Source organism: Aphis gossypii, chromosome 2 (genome assembly GCF_020184175.1).
Source record: "Aphis gossypii isolate Hap1 chromosome 2, ASM2018417v2, whole genome shotgun sequence".
Taxonomy (NCBI): domain Eukaryota; kingdom Metazoa; phylum Arthropoda; class Insecta; order Hemiptera; family Aphididae; genus Aphis; species Aphis gossypii.
The window spans coordinates 51,654,201-51,669,899 of record NC_065531.1 but is presented as its reverse complement, the minus strand read 5'-3'; the positions used below and the strand labels follow the sequence as shown (position 1 = coordinate 51,669,899).

The window sequence follows — 15,699 nt, the reverse complement described above, 5'->3', positions numbered from 1 at the left end:
GTGTTTATTAATTTCTTTAAGAAAAACTGTTCCTCTAATTAAATTTTTTCATGTTCTCTTGAACTTATATTTCTTGAGATTGTAGCTAGATAGAACCACAGTAGTTTGTTAATAACCATTATTTATTTTATACGTATCAAACAAACGAAATCCTGACAACAAACATAATATTTTTAAAAAATTGGGCCATAATAATAATACCCAATTAATCCAGAACTATAAACATTATCAAGTGGTCTATAGTCATACAAGTCCAATACCTAACAAAAATATATAAATTACAATCTTAAAAATGGTATCATTAATTATTATTCATATCTATTGATAATTGATGCAAAATTATGTAACACAGAAATAAGATAGCAAAAAAAATGTTAATATTTTAAAACAACAGTAATAAATCTATCTAAAATAATAACTCACATGTTTATATTATTCAAATATTTTAAAATTTTAGTAAATTTATTCATATCAATATTTTGTCATATTATCTTATTATTATATTGGCCATCATATAATTTTTTTAAGACCTCAACAACTGTTGTTTCAAATGTTGGTTTAGAATGTTTAGATACATCAAAAAATTCATCTCCATAACAATAATCTATAGTAGAAAAGGGTATTTTTTATTTGAAAGAAAGTAGCTGTTATCGCCATACAAGACCTTTAATGGTATAAAAAAATCTTTATACTTCAAAATATGATGATTACTAATATACTTATTATCTACTATATTTAAAAATTCCAATAATCATATTTGAATAAATAATTATTAATAAAAAAATAGACGTTAGCATACTTGATGAACGACTTTATATTATAAAAACATAAAGTAGAGTTTGCAGAATGTTTTCATGCCAGATATCCTTTATTATAATGTAATTATAGATTTTAACGATCCATTGAGTTGAAGCTCAGACATGGAGAGAATCCAGGATCATTACACTGTTACAGATAATAAACTAATGGCTAGTTGGATCCCAAATGTCGTACATTGTTTGTTCATCATTATTGTCTATTGTTCATAAAACAATTTTGATGTTTTTGTAATACAGTTGCGCATCGTTCATACCACTACTGTAATACCACAATTAAATTGACAATGGAAAAATATAATGCAATAAATATAAATGCATAATGATTATTTAATTATTCATAAAATATTATAATTTTACATTTTCCATTTATAACTAACACTTAACTTAAACCCATGAACTTAAGTCTTAAAATAAAATATAAAAATATCACAAATTTATTACTTATTATTTTTTTTTTTGATGTTACTATTTATTGTTTGAAGTAATAATTAATGGCATAAATAACCGCAAAGTGCACGGAAATTTGAAGCATAATATAATATATCGTTTATTTCTTATACTTACTCGTGGCTCGAGAACGAAGACTGGATTTTTATTTTATTTTTTACTCTAGTTTGTATCATTTGTTTCGAACAACTTGATTAACGATATCATCATATTATAATGGGATCGATGTTAATGAAAAACTCGATCCTGCTACCTATTCGATTATTATCAATGATCACATTGGATTTATCATCAGGCAGGACCAAGTCGGTAGTGGCCATAAACTGTTCCACGCGCTTGGCCGTGAAATACGGACTGCGCATGGTCAAGCGGTTGATCGTCCGTCCGCGGAGCCTCTGCGACAAGACGTTTATCCACTGATCACCGGTCACCTTGCAGTCACGCAGCTCGACCGTTTCCAGGGTCTGGCGGTGAGTGTGCAACAGGTACTCCAAGAAATGAATGTTGAGGGAGTAGTGGTCGGCCCGGAACCGCCGCAGACACCTAAATCCGCTGTGCAGAAACTTTAAATCGAAGCGCGGATCTATCGAACATTTAACATATATCACGTCCAGCACGTTGGCGTACACAGCGCCCAATTCGGCGAGCGTGTACTGGTCTTGCTCCCGGAACTTGACGCCGTGAAACACTAACATGGTCAGACCGTCGACATACGTAAACCCTTGGGTAGCGTACACGGATAGAGGAGACGAGATCACCAGCGTGGCAATGTGCTTGTAGATCTCCGCGTACCGAGTGCACGCGTAGAACACGTCCTCGTAAACCACCGGCCATGATTTAAGATTCTCCTTGGACGCCTGCAGCAACAACTGTACAAAATCGTCGATTGGCCAGTGGAACATCTCCGACCGTTTGCGTTCATCCCGGAAGTAGAAGAACTCGACGGTTCCGGTACGGTTCTCGTGGTACATTCCTATCCGCTGTAGTGTACATGAGTCTGACGCGATTATTCGCGACCATTTTTCGCAGACGAGTGGCATGTACACGACGAACTCTTTCGCGGACAGCATTCGGAATATGTTGAGCAAAATCTCGTCGGGTAGTACATCTATGGACAATTGATCTTCATCCATCATTATAATATAATATTGTTATGATGTGCTCTGAGCTAGCGATTGTCTTTTTCACCATTTACTTTCAAACTGATCCTTCGTGCCTGCGATATATATTAATAATACATAAAGCGCATAAAGATATTACTGATTATTATTATATTGATTTTTCAATATAAAATATACTAATTCTAAAATTGTATAAGCCTACAAAAAATATGAATTTGTATTAATATAATGTAATGTAAATCGAACTTCACGTTTTTTTTATCATGTGTGTATTACAGCCTACAACATGGTTAATAATGTGTTAATCGCAAAAAACATTCTCATGTGTGTCTATGTCAAAAACAAGCTTAAGTCGATGATAAATTTAAAACTTTTATATTTACCAACATACTTTTATAGAACATGGACCGATACTAGCAATAAGTAATATATAGTATATACATTATGCGTACGTTAGTGCGTTATAATAACTTTACCTAGGAAAAAAAGTATGGAAAATCCACAGTAGGTAAAACAGACAAATTAAATTTTGAAATGTATAGCTTTTTGGTACTATTTAATTTTTCATATAATTGTAAACACTTGCTACACTTTAAGCATATAGGTATACTATATTTGCAGCAACATCACGTATGTTTTCCAGTAATAAATCCAGTAAAGGTATGTTTTAAACATATTATTTAATTATTATACCCTTATAAATTGTAATATAAAAGGGGAAATATTTTCATCAGCAAAATTTCAAGAAATGGCATTAATTAAACAAAGATAAAAGTAGAATACATCTTGTAAATAAACAAGATATCAATTGAATTTATGTCAGGTACCTACATGGCTATATTTATATCGTGTGTACAGATTATTTATTTTAATGTAAGATTTTAAACTTTTTTTAAAAATGCACTATTCATACACGCTCCGTTATGATTTTTAAGTTCTAAAAAAAATCTTTGATAAATTAATTTATAAAAAAATTAATAAAAAGTGTGTGGATGTTTTTTAGAATCTTAATCAACGTAGTACATACATATAATGATTATACTCGTATGCAATATGTGCCATGCATAGACGGATGTCGAGTCAATAAAATGTATAACATAAAGTATAATAAAGAGGTTCATAGAAAGGTTTTAGTTGTAAGAACTTATTTTGCAAAATGTAAAGATTTTTTATGAACAGTGATACCTAATAAAGGGGCTAGATAAATTGAGTCCTGGGAAAAAACAGGTAGTAGGTAAGTTATATTGAGTTCCGGGAAAAAATTAGTGGTAAGTAAATATTTTGACGAATGTTGAGTTATTTATAAGGATATTATATTATTTTGATTATTTTAATCTTAGATAATGAATTTTGCATAAAATGCATATTGCGATTTAAGATTTTCAAAATCATATAAGTACATGCAGTCAATGAGTGTCCACAAATCATAAAAGAAATTGATTAAATATCAAAATTTTATAGTGCATATTTTTGCATATTCTGACGTTAGTGCATGTTTTGTATATTTTTGCATATTTTTGCATATTTTAACAAAAAAACCGTATAAATATACACCTAACGATCCCAAAAGGTGTTGAGCAAAAAAAACAGATCACAGGTACGTTTATATAATATTAATATCAAATATTTCACGTCTCAAAGAATATTCAGACGTTAAAACTAGGTTAGGTTATTGTTTTTCCAATTATTAACATACTACATTACATTTTTTGTACTTTTTTCCTATTTATACCAATATATCATCAATGATTAAAAATCAAATTACAATTTAACAAATTACATTTTTGTATTACATATTTGTTATGTTATACATCTTACTTTTTATTTATGAAAATTTTAATAAAGCTAATAAATAATTTTTACTGCAAAATTAAAATCAAATATAAAATGTAATAAAAATTGAAATTTTATCCTGCATGTTTTGCATCTATCTCTTGCATTTTTGACTATTTTTAGCGCATGTTTGCTTGCATATTTTTAATTTTAAAATCAGGTCTTTGATAATAATGAAATTTCTTTTTATAGAGTTCATGCTACTACTGTTTTTCCCCGGGACTCAATTTACCGAGTTAGGGTCATTTAGGACTCAATTTACCAATTCCGATAATAAATGTATGCATATCTACAGACATATAACACTAGGTGTGTATATATATATAGTATATTGTTGGTAATTTAGTAATATGTAGAAATTATATTGGAGGTGATGAATGGGTACACACAGTTATAACACAGAAATTAGCTCCTGATACTTATGATTTGAGACGAGTTGATAGTAGAATTTGGAAGATACATGTGAATCAGATGATAGATTGTGGGTTAATTGGAGACAAAGAGGTGAATACAGATCAAAACGTTAATTTGAAGCAAAAAAAGATAATTAAGAAAAAATTGAAGGTAGTTGAAGAGTTAAGAATGTGTTAATTTCTCAAAACTTCAAGAGGAAAGTGTGTCAACTTGGGATAAGAATAATAATTGTGTTAGTACCTACTAAAAGACCTAAGCGTAAAGCGTGTATAATATTTCCATTAATTAAACTTAATTTGTAAAATATTTTGTTATTTTAATATAACTATTTTGAATTGTCATGATTATTAATTAATAAGATTTTTGTTTATCTATATTTTATTACTTTATTTACTTTTTTGTAATTGTTTGAATAAATATTTTATAAGGTATTTTAAATAATTAGTAGGGTTAGGATTTTATAGTTATTAAAATTGTATAAATATTCTCTATAATAATATGATCTTAAATATTACTAGATATTCAATAAAAACAACAAAATATGTAAAAAAAAAATAAAAATCTTATAGTAGGAATCGACAAAAAACCGCAACAAAATCAGCAGATAACAAAAATTAGAATCAAATACTTAGTACAAAATTATCGTAATAGTATATTATATTATCTAATATCTACCTATATATTATTGCTGTAATTATAATATGGGCATATGGCGTTGCATCAGCGTAATCGGCCTGTTTACTTAATCTATACAACTAAACGTACATTTACAATTTAGTATTTACTTGAAAATTCAATTGACAAAATTCTAAAATAACGTTTTGCTAAAATATAATTTCATGAAATAAGCGATTTCAATTCAATAACAGGTAAAAATGCAAAAAAGTCTCAAAAATGTCACGAAACAAATTTTTAGCTTACTCTGCTGTTTTTTAAGCATCTCAAAAAATATGCTAAAAAATCTCAACCTTGATAATAAGTTATTCTTTAATTAAGTCTGGAGGAACTGCAATGTTTTAGAATTTTAGTGTTTGTTCCATGACCATTTAGACATGACTATAAATAATTGAGTGTACCTAACCTTAATTATATTTCATATTACTAGTCGACACGTTATTGTCGTTATTACTCGTTAATATGTTTTACTTGTAATGTATTGTATCTGTTGTATTTTGTTAAATATTAAAATTACCTCTCATGTCTTAAGCAGTTAATTCTATTTAATTGATTGAACTATGGATCATCTATTTTCTCTACAAACAATTATTATAAGATAAACATACGTGATACCATGAAGATTAAAATAAAGAAACTAAACGCATAGATAAAAGATATAAATAATCTTTATTATCTATGATCAAACTCCGCTTATGATAAAGTACCAAAATGTGTCGCACGATTTAACGGCCATAGAGCGCTAAGCTAAGGTTGCGTAGTATAGGGATTATTCACGTGTTTTGCGTTTTTTGTAAAATATATGCATTATTTCGAACCATGACTCATAATAAATTGTATAGCTCGTAAAGTTACACATTCATACATGAGAATATGTGTACATTTAATTTTTTCCCCATCAATAATTGGTACCCAAATAAATACAATGAATGCAATCATGGCTATTGCTATATTTAGCAATTTGACCTTATGAATTATGATAATTAAATCAAAATATTACTTAATTTAGTACCTATTATAGATGTTATGTACTAATATTTTATTATCTTATATTAGAAATATTAAAATATAAAAATATATTTTAATATTTAGTTTATAACCCATGAACTAAAATATTGCATACAGACTATATTATTTTAATCTTCATGGAGTAATGCATAACATTGTCTAACCGGCTGATGAGCACTGAACTGAGTAGACTTAGAGTTCAGTGCTAATAAGGCTCTGTGTTTAGTCCATATTTTTTTTTCTATTGAAACAAAATTTATAGATTTACAATCTGTATTTACATGTTATACAATAAGTAAATTGGATGGATTTGATTGCCAGGAAGGGAAGTCACACAGTGGTGGCACCCCGTGGAAAGTGAATTTTAAGGAGAGAGTAGGTTAGGTTCCTTTGCAGGCACCTGGGTGGATTACCTAAAATTTCTTTGGATGATAGTTGCTTGATTATAGAATTTGAGTGAGTACTGTATGCTTTGTGTGATTTTTTGTAGGTGATCTTGGCAAGATTTTTTAAGGTTGGAATGCAGATGTCTTTATTAAGTGAGTTATTGATGATAAACCAAAAGGCACCTGATAATAATCGTTGACATATAGACTGGAATGCCTATATTGTTCTGACATATGACGGTTTGGCTGAGCTCCAAATTTGAATACCATAGTACCACATAGATCTTAGAAGAACCATATATATTATTTTTTTAATGAGAGATTTAAACGGAGTAAGAGTTTAAGGAGGTGAAGTCTCGAATTGAGAGCTTTACGCTTGTTTTTTAAGTGGGGACCCCATGTAAGATGTTTGTTAAGAATTAAACCCAAATATTTGGTTTGTGTGGAAGATGAAATTTGTGCATTACCGATAAAAGTTAGGGGACATTCCAAGGATCGAAGTGTAAAGGTAATTTGAGAGGATTTTGATGGATTGACTTGAATTTTCCAGTCGTGAAACCAAGTTTTTTCACTCAGTTGATTGGTTTTGGGGTTTTTGAGCAGCTTGGATGGGACAGCAAGAATAGCAGTGACATCCGCAAAAGTACCAAGTAGAGTGTTTTAAATAGGAAAGGAGCTATTTCACTGCCTTGAGGTACACCAGCAGTTGCTATTTGAGAGTTAGAAATGGTGCCGTTAATTTTTATGACGTATGTTCTTTGGTTTAGATAAGATTTAATTAGTAGGTAATACGGAGCGGACATGAAGAATTTTAGTTTGAAGAGTAGGCCTGGGTGTCGTGGTGCAGTCTTATATAACTTAATCCGTGACTTAACCTAACCTAACCTATTATCAAAGAACAAATATTTTTCAGTTGGACGTATTTATAGGGCTGCCAGCGAAATTAGAAGTGTGACCAATTTCCTTCAGGGTTTCTATAAATGCCTTCCTCGCATAAAATACATATAGAATGTACATTTGTAAAAAAAGGTAATAAAACTCTTACAGCTGATTTTAACGAAAACGGCCACTAGGTGCGTGACGATCACACTTCTAATTTCGCTGGCCCCATTTTTTTTTATTATACATTTTTCAAACAATTTATTCTAGAGGAACACGTAGGGCATAATTTAAAAGATAAAATGATTAATCATATCTTTATACTCACCCATGTGATAGTTTTCCAATTTAATTTTTAGTAAACTTTTTTACAAGATTAAACAGTTTCAGTACACTTACACATGTAAATAAATGTCATCACAGCACCACATCAATTAAAGGTCGTAGAAAAATTCAAATATCGTCAAACTTGTAATTATACAGATAAATAATATTAGTATATAAGTACTTTATAAATGTAAGAATCAAAATCATGAAAATAAATTACTTTGTTATCAATAATCAAAACTGTTTAATTTCTTATCAAAACTTAGCCAGCCCCAAGGCCACTCATTTATTTAACACAGAAAGATAGAGTGTCGTATCTATAGATATGGATAATAAATTATCTGTCGTACCCATTGAACTATATTAACTATATAAGGAACTCGTATATTCAAGGTAGATATTATCCACCACGGACTAAGATATATCTTAGTCCGTGTAATCCACCTTAGTTGTACCATATACATACACATATAGATATATATATATTCTGTAGTCGTACCCCTGCTATTATCTATGCTATCAAAATTTAGAGATATCAAACTATTAATTAACGGTTTACAAAACTAAATTATTTTTGTTCATATTCTGCGCCGACTAACGAAATAAATTGATGTAAGGCAATTGACATGTAATACTTGTTACAGCTTTATAATTAATACAACTAAAAACTTAGAAAAATTAAATTATAACCCCGATAAGATATTATAACTAACACGCAAGCTTAATTTTAAAATTTGTATGACAAACCTTCCCATTTAAAATTATGTAAAATTAAAAATACGTTGTTAATGAGTACGGCCAGTAGGCAGCAATTGCAAGTCTCACCAGTTCCAAATTTATTTTTTTTTCGAATATAAACTTATAAAGCATGCTAACGTCGTTACCGTGAACGTGAAAACCTAGCTAGTTTTTAAATTTACACGATTTTCCTTGGCAAAATTATTTTCAAAAAAAAGCTAGAATTACATAATTCCCAGCTTTTTCTTAAAAACCTAATAATTTAGATTTTTTAAACAATTTTTTTTTACAAATATAATGGGATTGTTAACTGTATGCAAATACAGATCAGAGAATGAGTGTATTGCAGATATGAGATTGTGAATTTTAAGACGAAGGCGTGTAATGTAAAGAGAGAATGAGAGATAGAATAAAATTATTTTTATTGGAGTAAAAGTAATAATAGTAGTATTAATTATAAACAAAATCAGGAAGAATAGATTTAGATATTTTAGCCTTATTATCAAAAGTAGTGACTTACGAGGCAATGAAAGTGGCTATGAAGTATGAAAACAAATTTAAAAGAAAAGAGATAAAGGTAGGGGGAATACCAGAATAGAAATAGATAAAATACAGAATGACAAGAAAATAATTTGACTCGAGTAAAGTTGTGGAGAAATACTAGTAGAAAGTATAGGACAAGGGCTGATATAATATATATTAAGCAATATAATTCAGAGTGAGAAGTGGAGAAAAAAAGATTAAAGGATTGGTGACGGTGATTTCCTGTCTTTGTCTAACACACACGCAACATAATATTCAGACATATTTTTTGTCCAACATACCAATTGATACAGTAAAGCGATAAGATTTCCAAAAACAAATTTGAATTTGTCGTTAAATCTACTTGAGAATGGCCAGTGCACATTTTTTGATATTAAAAAATAACTTCTTAAAAATTGAAATATTCAAATTTTTTAATTACATGTTAGTAACATAATGATTACAGGATTTTGAGAGTAAAAGTATATTAACCCTAAAAAAAATATTGAGATAATCATAATCATAATCACTAAATGATTCAAGTTTTGACTTATTTTTATTCCAGATTAAGCGATTATTTAACATGAAAACTATATTGCGTTTATATTTCAATTATAACAATTGGGCAAAATCAGGATTAAAATTTATGACATTTTTATAATAGTAAAAAAAAAAAACAATTACAATAGCTTATTGTAAAAAAACTTTTTAGTGTCACACAATAAAATCTGTTTCTTAAAAATAGTCATACCAATAAAAACAGTTCCTTGAAATATTGAATATAATCTCAAAAATATTGGAAAAGAGTATAACTACACCTTAATTAATATCACAGTAGTTTTGAGGCTCTTATTAAGTCATAAAAATCAGATAATCCTTGCACTTGGTTTCAGCAATGGAGTTCGTTCTTGTAAATTGGTGTTGGTTTTAAGAACAGATTGAGAAACTGAAGTGCTTGCATGATTGCCTCGTTCTTCAAGTTGTCTAAAAGAGCACAACAGATGTGAATATAATTATTTATATAATAATTTAATAAATGTATGATTACTTTCTATGAATGCTATGTAAAAGCAATGCACTTTGGTTTACTTCTATTGAAGTTAAATAGTCAGATGTAGAAAATATTGATGAGTGCATTACAGAACTACTATTGATTCGGTTTGGACGACCAGTTAAACTATATAATCAAAAAATTATTATAGAAATAAAATTATTATTGAATTAAAAAAAAAAAAAAACATACCCTTCTTTATGCAGTAGTCGTGTGCTCTGGTCAAGCCCAATTAAACAAGAAGGTATTTCTGCAATATGTAATGTACTACCAATCATATCATGATGTTGAAACTAAAAAGATTAATTTATAAAATGTACTGTGTAATCAATAATTATATTTAATTAATTAAAAAATTACTGGGTTTATTATAGAATTGTTTGTGGATGAATATTTTTGACGAGTCTTAGCAATTATTTCATCTACAAACTCTTTAGCTTCAATATCAACTGGATCCCATGTAGGGTTGCGTACAGAGAAACTGAGAAGAGACATTTCCACTTTTCCATCTTCAGCCTGATCTACTTGAGGCAATTTTGCTGTAGGGGTTCCTGGTGAAGAAGGACCAGGAGAACGCCATGCAGGGTTACCATTTTTACGTAAATTCATCATAGAAAAAGCACATACATCACCGACTCCTGCTACTTCGGCAGTATAGTTACGATAAAAATCTACAATTTCTAAAGATCTGGGACGAAGCCAGAAAAACAGTATAAATGGTGTGACTAGTGGGGATATTAATTCGTTAAATAAATAATTCTGAAAATAAAATATGTTGTATATACTTTATTTGCTTATATATATATATTTTTTTATTTCACCGCACTTACAGCTTTGAATGGAAAAATTTGGGAAAACTGATTACTGACTTGTTGTGTATGTGCTTTCCCAACCCATGAATCGGGTAGATAATGAACTTCAGTCAATATAGCAGTCATTAATGATTCTTGGCAAACTATTTCCTTATCATCATCAACAAGACTTCTAAAATCGTAAAACCCATTATTTAATACAAATTAAATTATTAACTATGATAATAATATGATACAATATGGTTTATAAGTTTTAACTAACCGACAAATAAAAAATAATAGTGATAATCCACTTAATATAGTTATCATGTGTTCAATTGATAAAATGCTGTCATCATAAACAGTTAGTGCAAGTATTGGTACCATAATAGCACTTGTGAAAAACATTGTATTCCTGAAAATTCAAATCAGTTATTATGTATTTTTTAATATGTTAATAATTTAATTTGGAATTTAACCATACTTTGCAATTATAACGCTAACAGGTGCTGCAAAACTTTGTAAATATTTAGCTGCAGGCACATACGCACGACTAAGTCGAGCACTGAGCTCATGGTCAAGTTCATTGAAGTGACGCAAATATATTTTTGAATATAAGGACCACATGCGTATACTAAGTACGCTTGGTTCATTTTTTACCATCTAATTAATATAAAAAATTTAAACCATTAAGACTAATATTTTTAAACTATATAATATCTTACTTGAGCATTGTCACACAATTTGTAAATTAATTGCCAAGTAAAAATTACTGGAGACAATAATACATTAATTAAAGCAATCCAACTAATAGTTTTACGCATTGACTGCGCCAACTCCAAACGCTTTCCAGCTTGTTTATATTCTGGTTTAAGATGCCAATTATTTTCAAATGGTGACCACGGACCCCCTAAAATCAATATTGTTATTCAAATATTTATATATTTTCAAAGATAATTTTTTTTATATAATTTGGAGTACCTTCTGTCTTACCTCTCATAATGATTTATAATTAAATAAAACATTTAGATCTTCAAAATATACAATTTATATATAGGATATTTTGCTTAAAAAAGTGAGAACCAAAAAATTATTATGATAAAAATGTAATGTATGTACTTGCAGTGGCGTATTTACGGGGGTGGTCCAGGGGTACTGGACCCCCCCCCCAGAGGAAAAAAAACCGATACATATTCCTGCAGTATAGTTAAGTAATAAGCATAGAAATTGATATTGTGTGTATTCTGACGACGATTTCCAAGTTACGGTTAAACATAATATGTGATAAAGGCAATAGGTATATAGTTATCATAGTTAATATAAATTACTTAATTATGTATAAATTGTGGACCCCCCCCCCAGAAAATTTTTGAAAATACACCACTGCATACTTGAAAATACATTAAAATAAATGTATATGAAACATAAAAAAACGAATTAAAGATTTAAGAATAGTATACATATGGTAAACTATTTTATTCATTAAACCAAGACAAAGAGTTTTATCATATAACTAATTTAAGAATCTATATACTATATATATATATATTATATACAATATACCTACTTACTATTTTATAATATACAAGTATATTACATAAATCTAAACTTAGTATAACAAAATAGAATATAGCATTGTTTAAACTATTCATACAAATTTATTTTATTTTATTACTTACAGAAAAGTAACAAATTTAAGTTGTACTTCATTCCATGTGAAAAATAGATAACATCACCAAGAAATGGTATGTTGAAATGAGTAGGAAGCACAGATTTATTCACAAGAGCTATTAAGTAGTTTTTTGTTCTAACCAAATAATAATAAAAAAAAATTAGATAGGTATAACATTAAATTATTTTAAAAAATACTAAAAATATGTTTGTCACCTTAAAATACGTTGATAAATGTCAAGTTCTGTAAGATCAAGTTTATGTATACACATATTTTGTTCTTTTTGTGCTTCTATTACTTTATGGATAATTTCTCGCCAAGTGAAGTTTTGTAACTCTTTCTAAAATATAATTATTTTAATTTTTTTAAATATTCTAAAAAATACCATCTTAATTAGCTCACATCGGGTATACGGAGAGCAACATTATAAAATGCTTTGATATCAGCATAATGATAAGCCACATTGAACACTTTCATAAGGCGGAAAAGAGCAAATATTAATAGTGGTATCATGTATAGATATGTGAAAATTGTAAACTTGCTAGTACATTTTGATGCAGGCAGAAAAACATCAGATAAACGTACTTTATCAGTACCATTTATTACTCTGTTTGAATCTGCTGGTTTGTCTCTAAATATTGAATTAAACTTAAAATTAGTAATAAATAGAATTGTATTAAATTGGTATCTTTTTGTTTAACCTTTTAAAAGTAATCATAACATTTATAAAATTGTCCTTTTAATTATAAACATTTAAATTTAATAGATTAATAACAGATACCAAAAATAATTAAATTTAAGGAGGTAAGATTTTTAGAATTAAATCATGATTAATTTTTTATGGGAAAATTAAATTAAATTTTGTATCATAAATCATAATATTAGAGCGCAATGAGTATTGTAATCAAATAAAGGTTTTGTAGATTTTGGTTTGTAATTATTATAATTGCCATACAAAAATATAATTTAAATTTATGGCTTACACTAGCAGTATAAATATAAAACCTAAAATTGTATAACTTATTGATATAATAGAGAAGTTAATAAATATTTTAAATAAAAAAGAAATTCATCATAATAGACTTATTTGATATAATATTTAAATAATTGTCAATGTAGTAACTAATGTACAAAAAATTATACCTGAAAAGTACTGGATAGTCAATGCAATAAAACAGAAATAGAGAAAACACCAATAGGAATATCACTTGCAAAAGATCTAATGTCGATTGAAGAATAAGACAAATAAATCCATGTCTTTGGTGGTAAAGATAGATTCTTGTAAAAAATGTATCCAAGTCTTCTATATGATTCCATCGATCTAGAACAATTTAATAAGTAGTTATATAGTTATTATATACTTCTCCTTAAGATGAAATATAAACATTTTAAAACACTTACTTCTAGCTACATTAGGAGTGAACTGGAAATGAACTTCTTCTTCTCTTTCAGAACTAAGAACTTGATATCCTGTTTCAGGCATTTTAATGTCTAAAAATAATAATAATCAGGTAAAAAATAGTAACATGATATAACACACAATAGCACACAATAGAATCTATTCCAAACCGCTGAGAAAAAATTATTAACAAATAAACAAGAATGAAAATTATTTTAGAACGTTGCAAAAGAAAAAACAAAGGACATAATGGTAGGAGGTCAAAGTGTAATAGACTAGTATTAATTCAAAAACCTTTGTTCTCCAGAATCTTCAACATGCAGGTACTCTTGGTTTATGTGAGATCAACGTTTTCTATTTACATTCAATAATGGATTTAATGTCACATTGCTTTAAGAACGAGATCATCAAATAAGACGACTACATAATAAAAATGAATTAAATATTTACCAAGTAAATACCTATACAACTACAGTAAGAAAAATTAGTTAAAAATAATCAAAACTGCGCATTTGATCATTGATAATATTATCGTCATGCTGATAGTGGTATAAACCACGTTATAACTATTATTACCAATTCAAATTTGTCATGTCGCCGTCCTCGCTCCAGTGCCAGCTGTAATTTCATAATCTATCTGACATCTGTATTTGTTAATTTATTATATACCAATACTATAGACATAATGTATTATACTTATGTAATAATGTATTATACAATTTAACATTTACCTTTATAAACTTTAATCAAGCCGATCCAAGTATTTATACAGGTGGACAGGTCACAGATTAAAAAAATGATCTGTATTAATCGTAGACCTTATAACTATTGAAAAAATGAATAAATTAAAATTAAATACTATACCTAATACTAAGAATAATTTTATAAGGGGGAGATGAGGGAGATACCCTTGACCTTTTTTTATTAGCTTTTATCACTGCATTGGCTGGCATTAAAATTTTAAAAACATATTTAAGAAATTCTAAGAAAGAGGTAAATATTCCCTATTCACTGTAACGAAATATTTATTGTATTTATTAATTGTTTGAATTTTACTCCAGATTGAATGGGCTTACAAAGCTTTATATTCATAACAACATAAGATTGGATGTTGAAGAAACTATTGACTAAATAGCTAAAAACCTAGAAGGCTATAGTTTGATTTGTAAATGATAAATAAATAATTCATTATTCAATTCATATTATTTAATATGTTTAATGTTAAATATTATAATTTTAAGGTTTATTCACCTACTATGAACATAATATATAATTAGGGCTCGGATTTTAAAGCATGTATATGTATTTTTTTTTTTGCTTTTTCTTTGTAAATGCCTTTTTATTGTTTTTTTTTTTAAATTATTCGAACTGTGGATTTTTTTATATACCTATTTATTATATGCTATTGTAATGAAAACAAATAATTAATAAAAAATGTAAAAACCTAGAATGCGGTTGGATTTTTCTTGTTTTCTTTATCGGCTTATTGTTTATTAAAATGTATTAAATGTATGAGATTATCGATTTATTATACGGTCAATATGACTATAATATCAATATCGATCGTTTAAAAATTTAAGATTTAGTCTTATAATTTGAAACCTCTGGTACCCAGTGA

General features: G+C 28.2%; 2 protein-coding genes across 4 annotated transcripts; both read right to left on the bottom strand.

Moving 5' to 3' along the window:
- Nucleotides 1-1,125: 1,125 nt before the first annotated feature.
- On the bottom strand, nt 1,126-8,147 carry LOC114128214 (uncharacterized). Of its 3 annotated transcripts, none has more exons than XM_027992678.2 (2): nt 7,910-8,147; nt 1,126-2,481 (listed from the first exon to the last, which is right to left on the bottom strand). In XM_027992678.2, the coding sequence occupies exon 2, from the start codon at nt 2,399-2,401 to the stop codon at nt 1,472-1,474; it is 930 nt and encodes a 309-aa protein (XP_027848479.2). In that variant the 5' UTR covers nt 2,402-2,481; nt 7,910-8,147; the 3' UTR covers nt 1,126-1,471. The 3 variants fall into 3 exon arrangements, with proteins under 3 accessions (XP_027848479.2, XP_027848480.2, XP_050057059.1); XM_027992679.2 differs by having other exon boundaries at nt 7,981-8,147; XM_050201102.1 differs by lacking the exon at nt 7,910-8,147 and adding an exon at nt 5,826-5,908.
- Nucleotides 8,148-9,583: 1,436 nt separating this feature from the next.
- LOC114128213 (autophagy-related protein 9A) lies at nt 9,584-14,554 on the bottom strand. Its single transcript, XM_027992677.2, has 14 exons — nt 14,376-14,554; nt 14,084-14,173; nt 13,826-14,003; nt 13,085-13,313; nt 12,898-13,022; nt 12,690-12,817; nt 11,736-11,920; nt 11,495-11,673; nt 11,294-11,425; nt 11,050-11,203; nt 10,580-10,978; nt 10,412-10,512; nt 10,217-10,345; nt 9,584-10,152 (listed from the first exon to the last, which is right to left on the bottom strand). Exons 1-14 carry the CDS (start codon nt 14,398-14,400, stop codon nt 10,035-10,037), a joined length of 2,172 nt encoding a protein of 723 aa, XP_027848478.1. The 5' UTR covers nt 14,401-14,554; the 3' UTR covers nt 9,584-10,034.
- Nucleotides 14,555-15,699: the final 1,145 nt, after the last annotated feature.

Coding starts and splice junctions, on each gene's coding strand:
- LOC114128214 (XM_027992678.2), bottom strand. CDS start 2,401: ATGATGGATGAAGATCAATTGTCCATAGATGTACTACCCGACGAGATT.
- LOC114128213 (XM_027992677.2), bottom strand. CDS start 14,400: ATGTTGAAGATTCTGGAGAACAAAG. Junction 13,314..13,825: donor GACTATCCAGTACTTTTCAG/GTATAATTTTTT, acceptor TTCAATATTTAG/AGACAAACCAGCAGATTCAA. Junction 10,346..10,411: donor CGACTACTGCATAAAGAAGG/GTATGTTTTTTT, acceptor TTGATTATATAG/TTTAACTGGTCGTCCAAACC.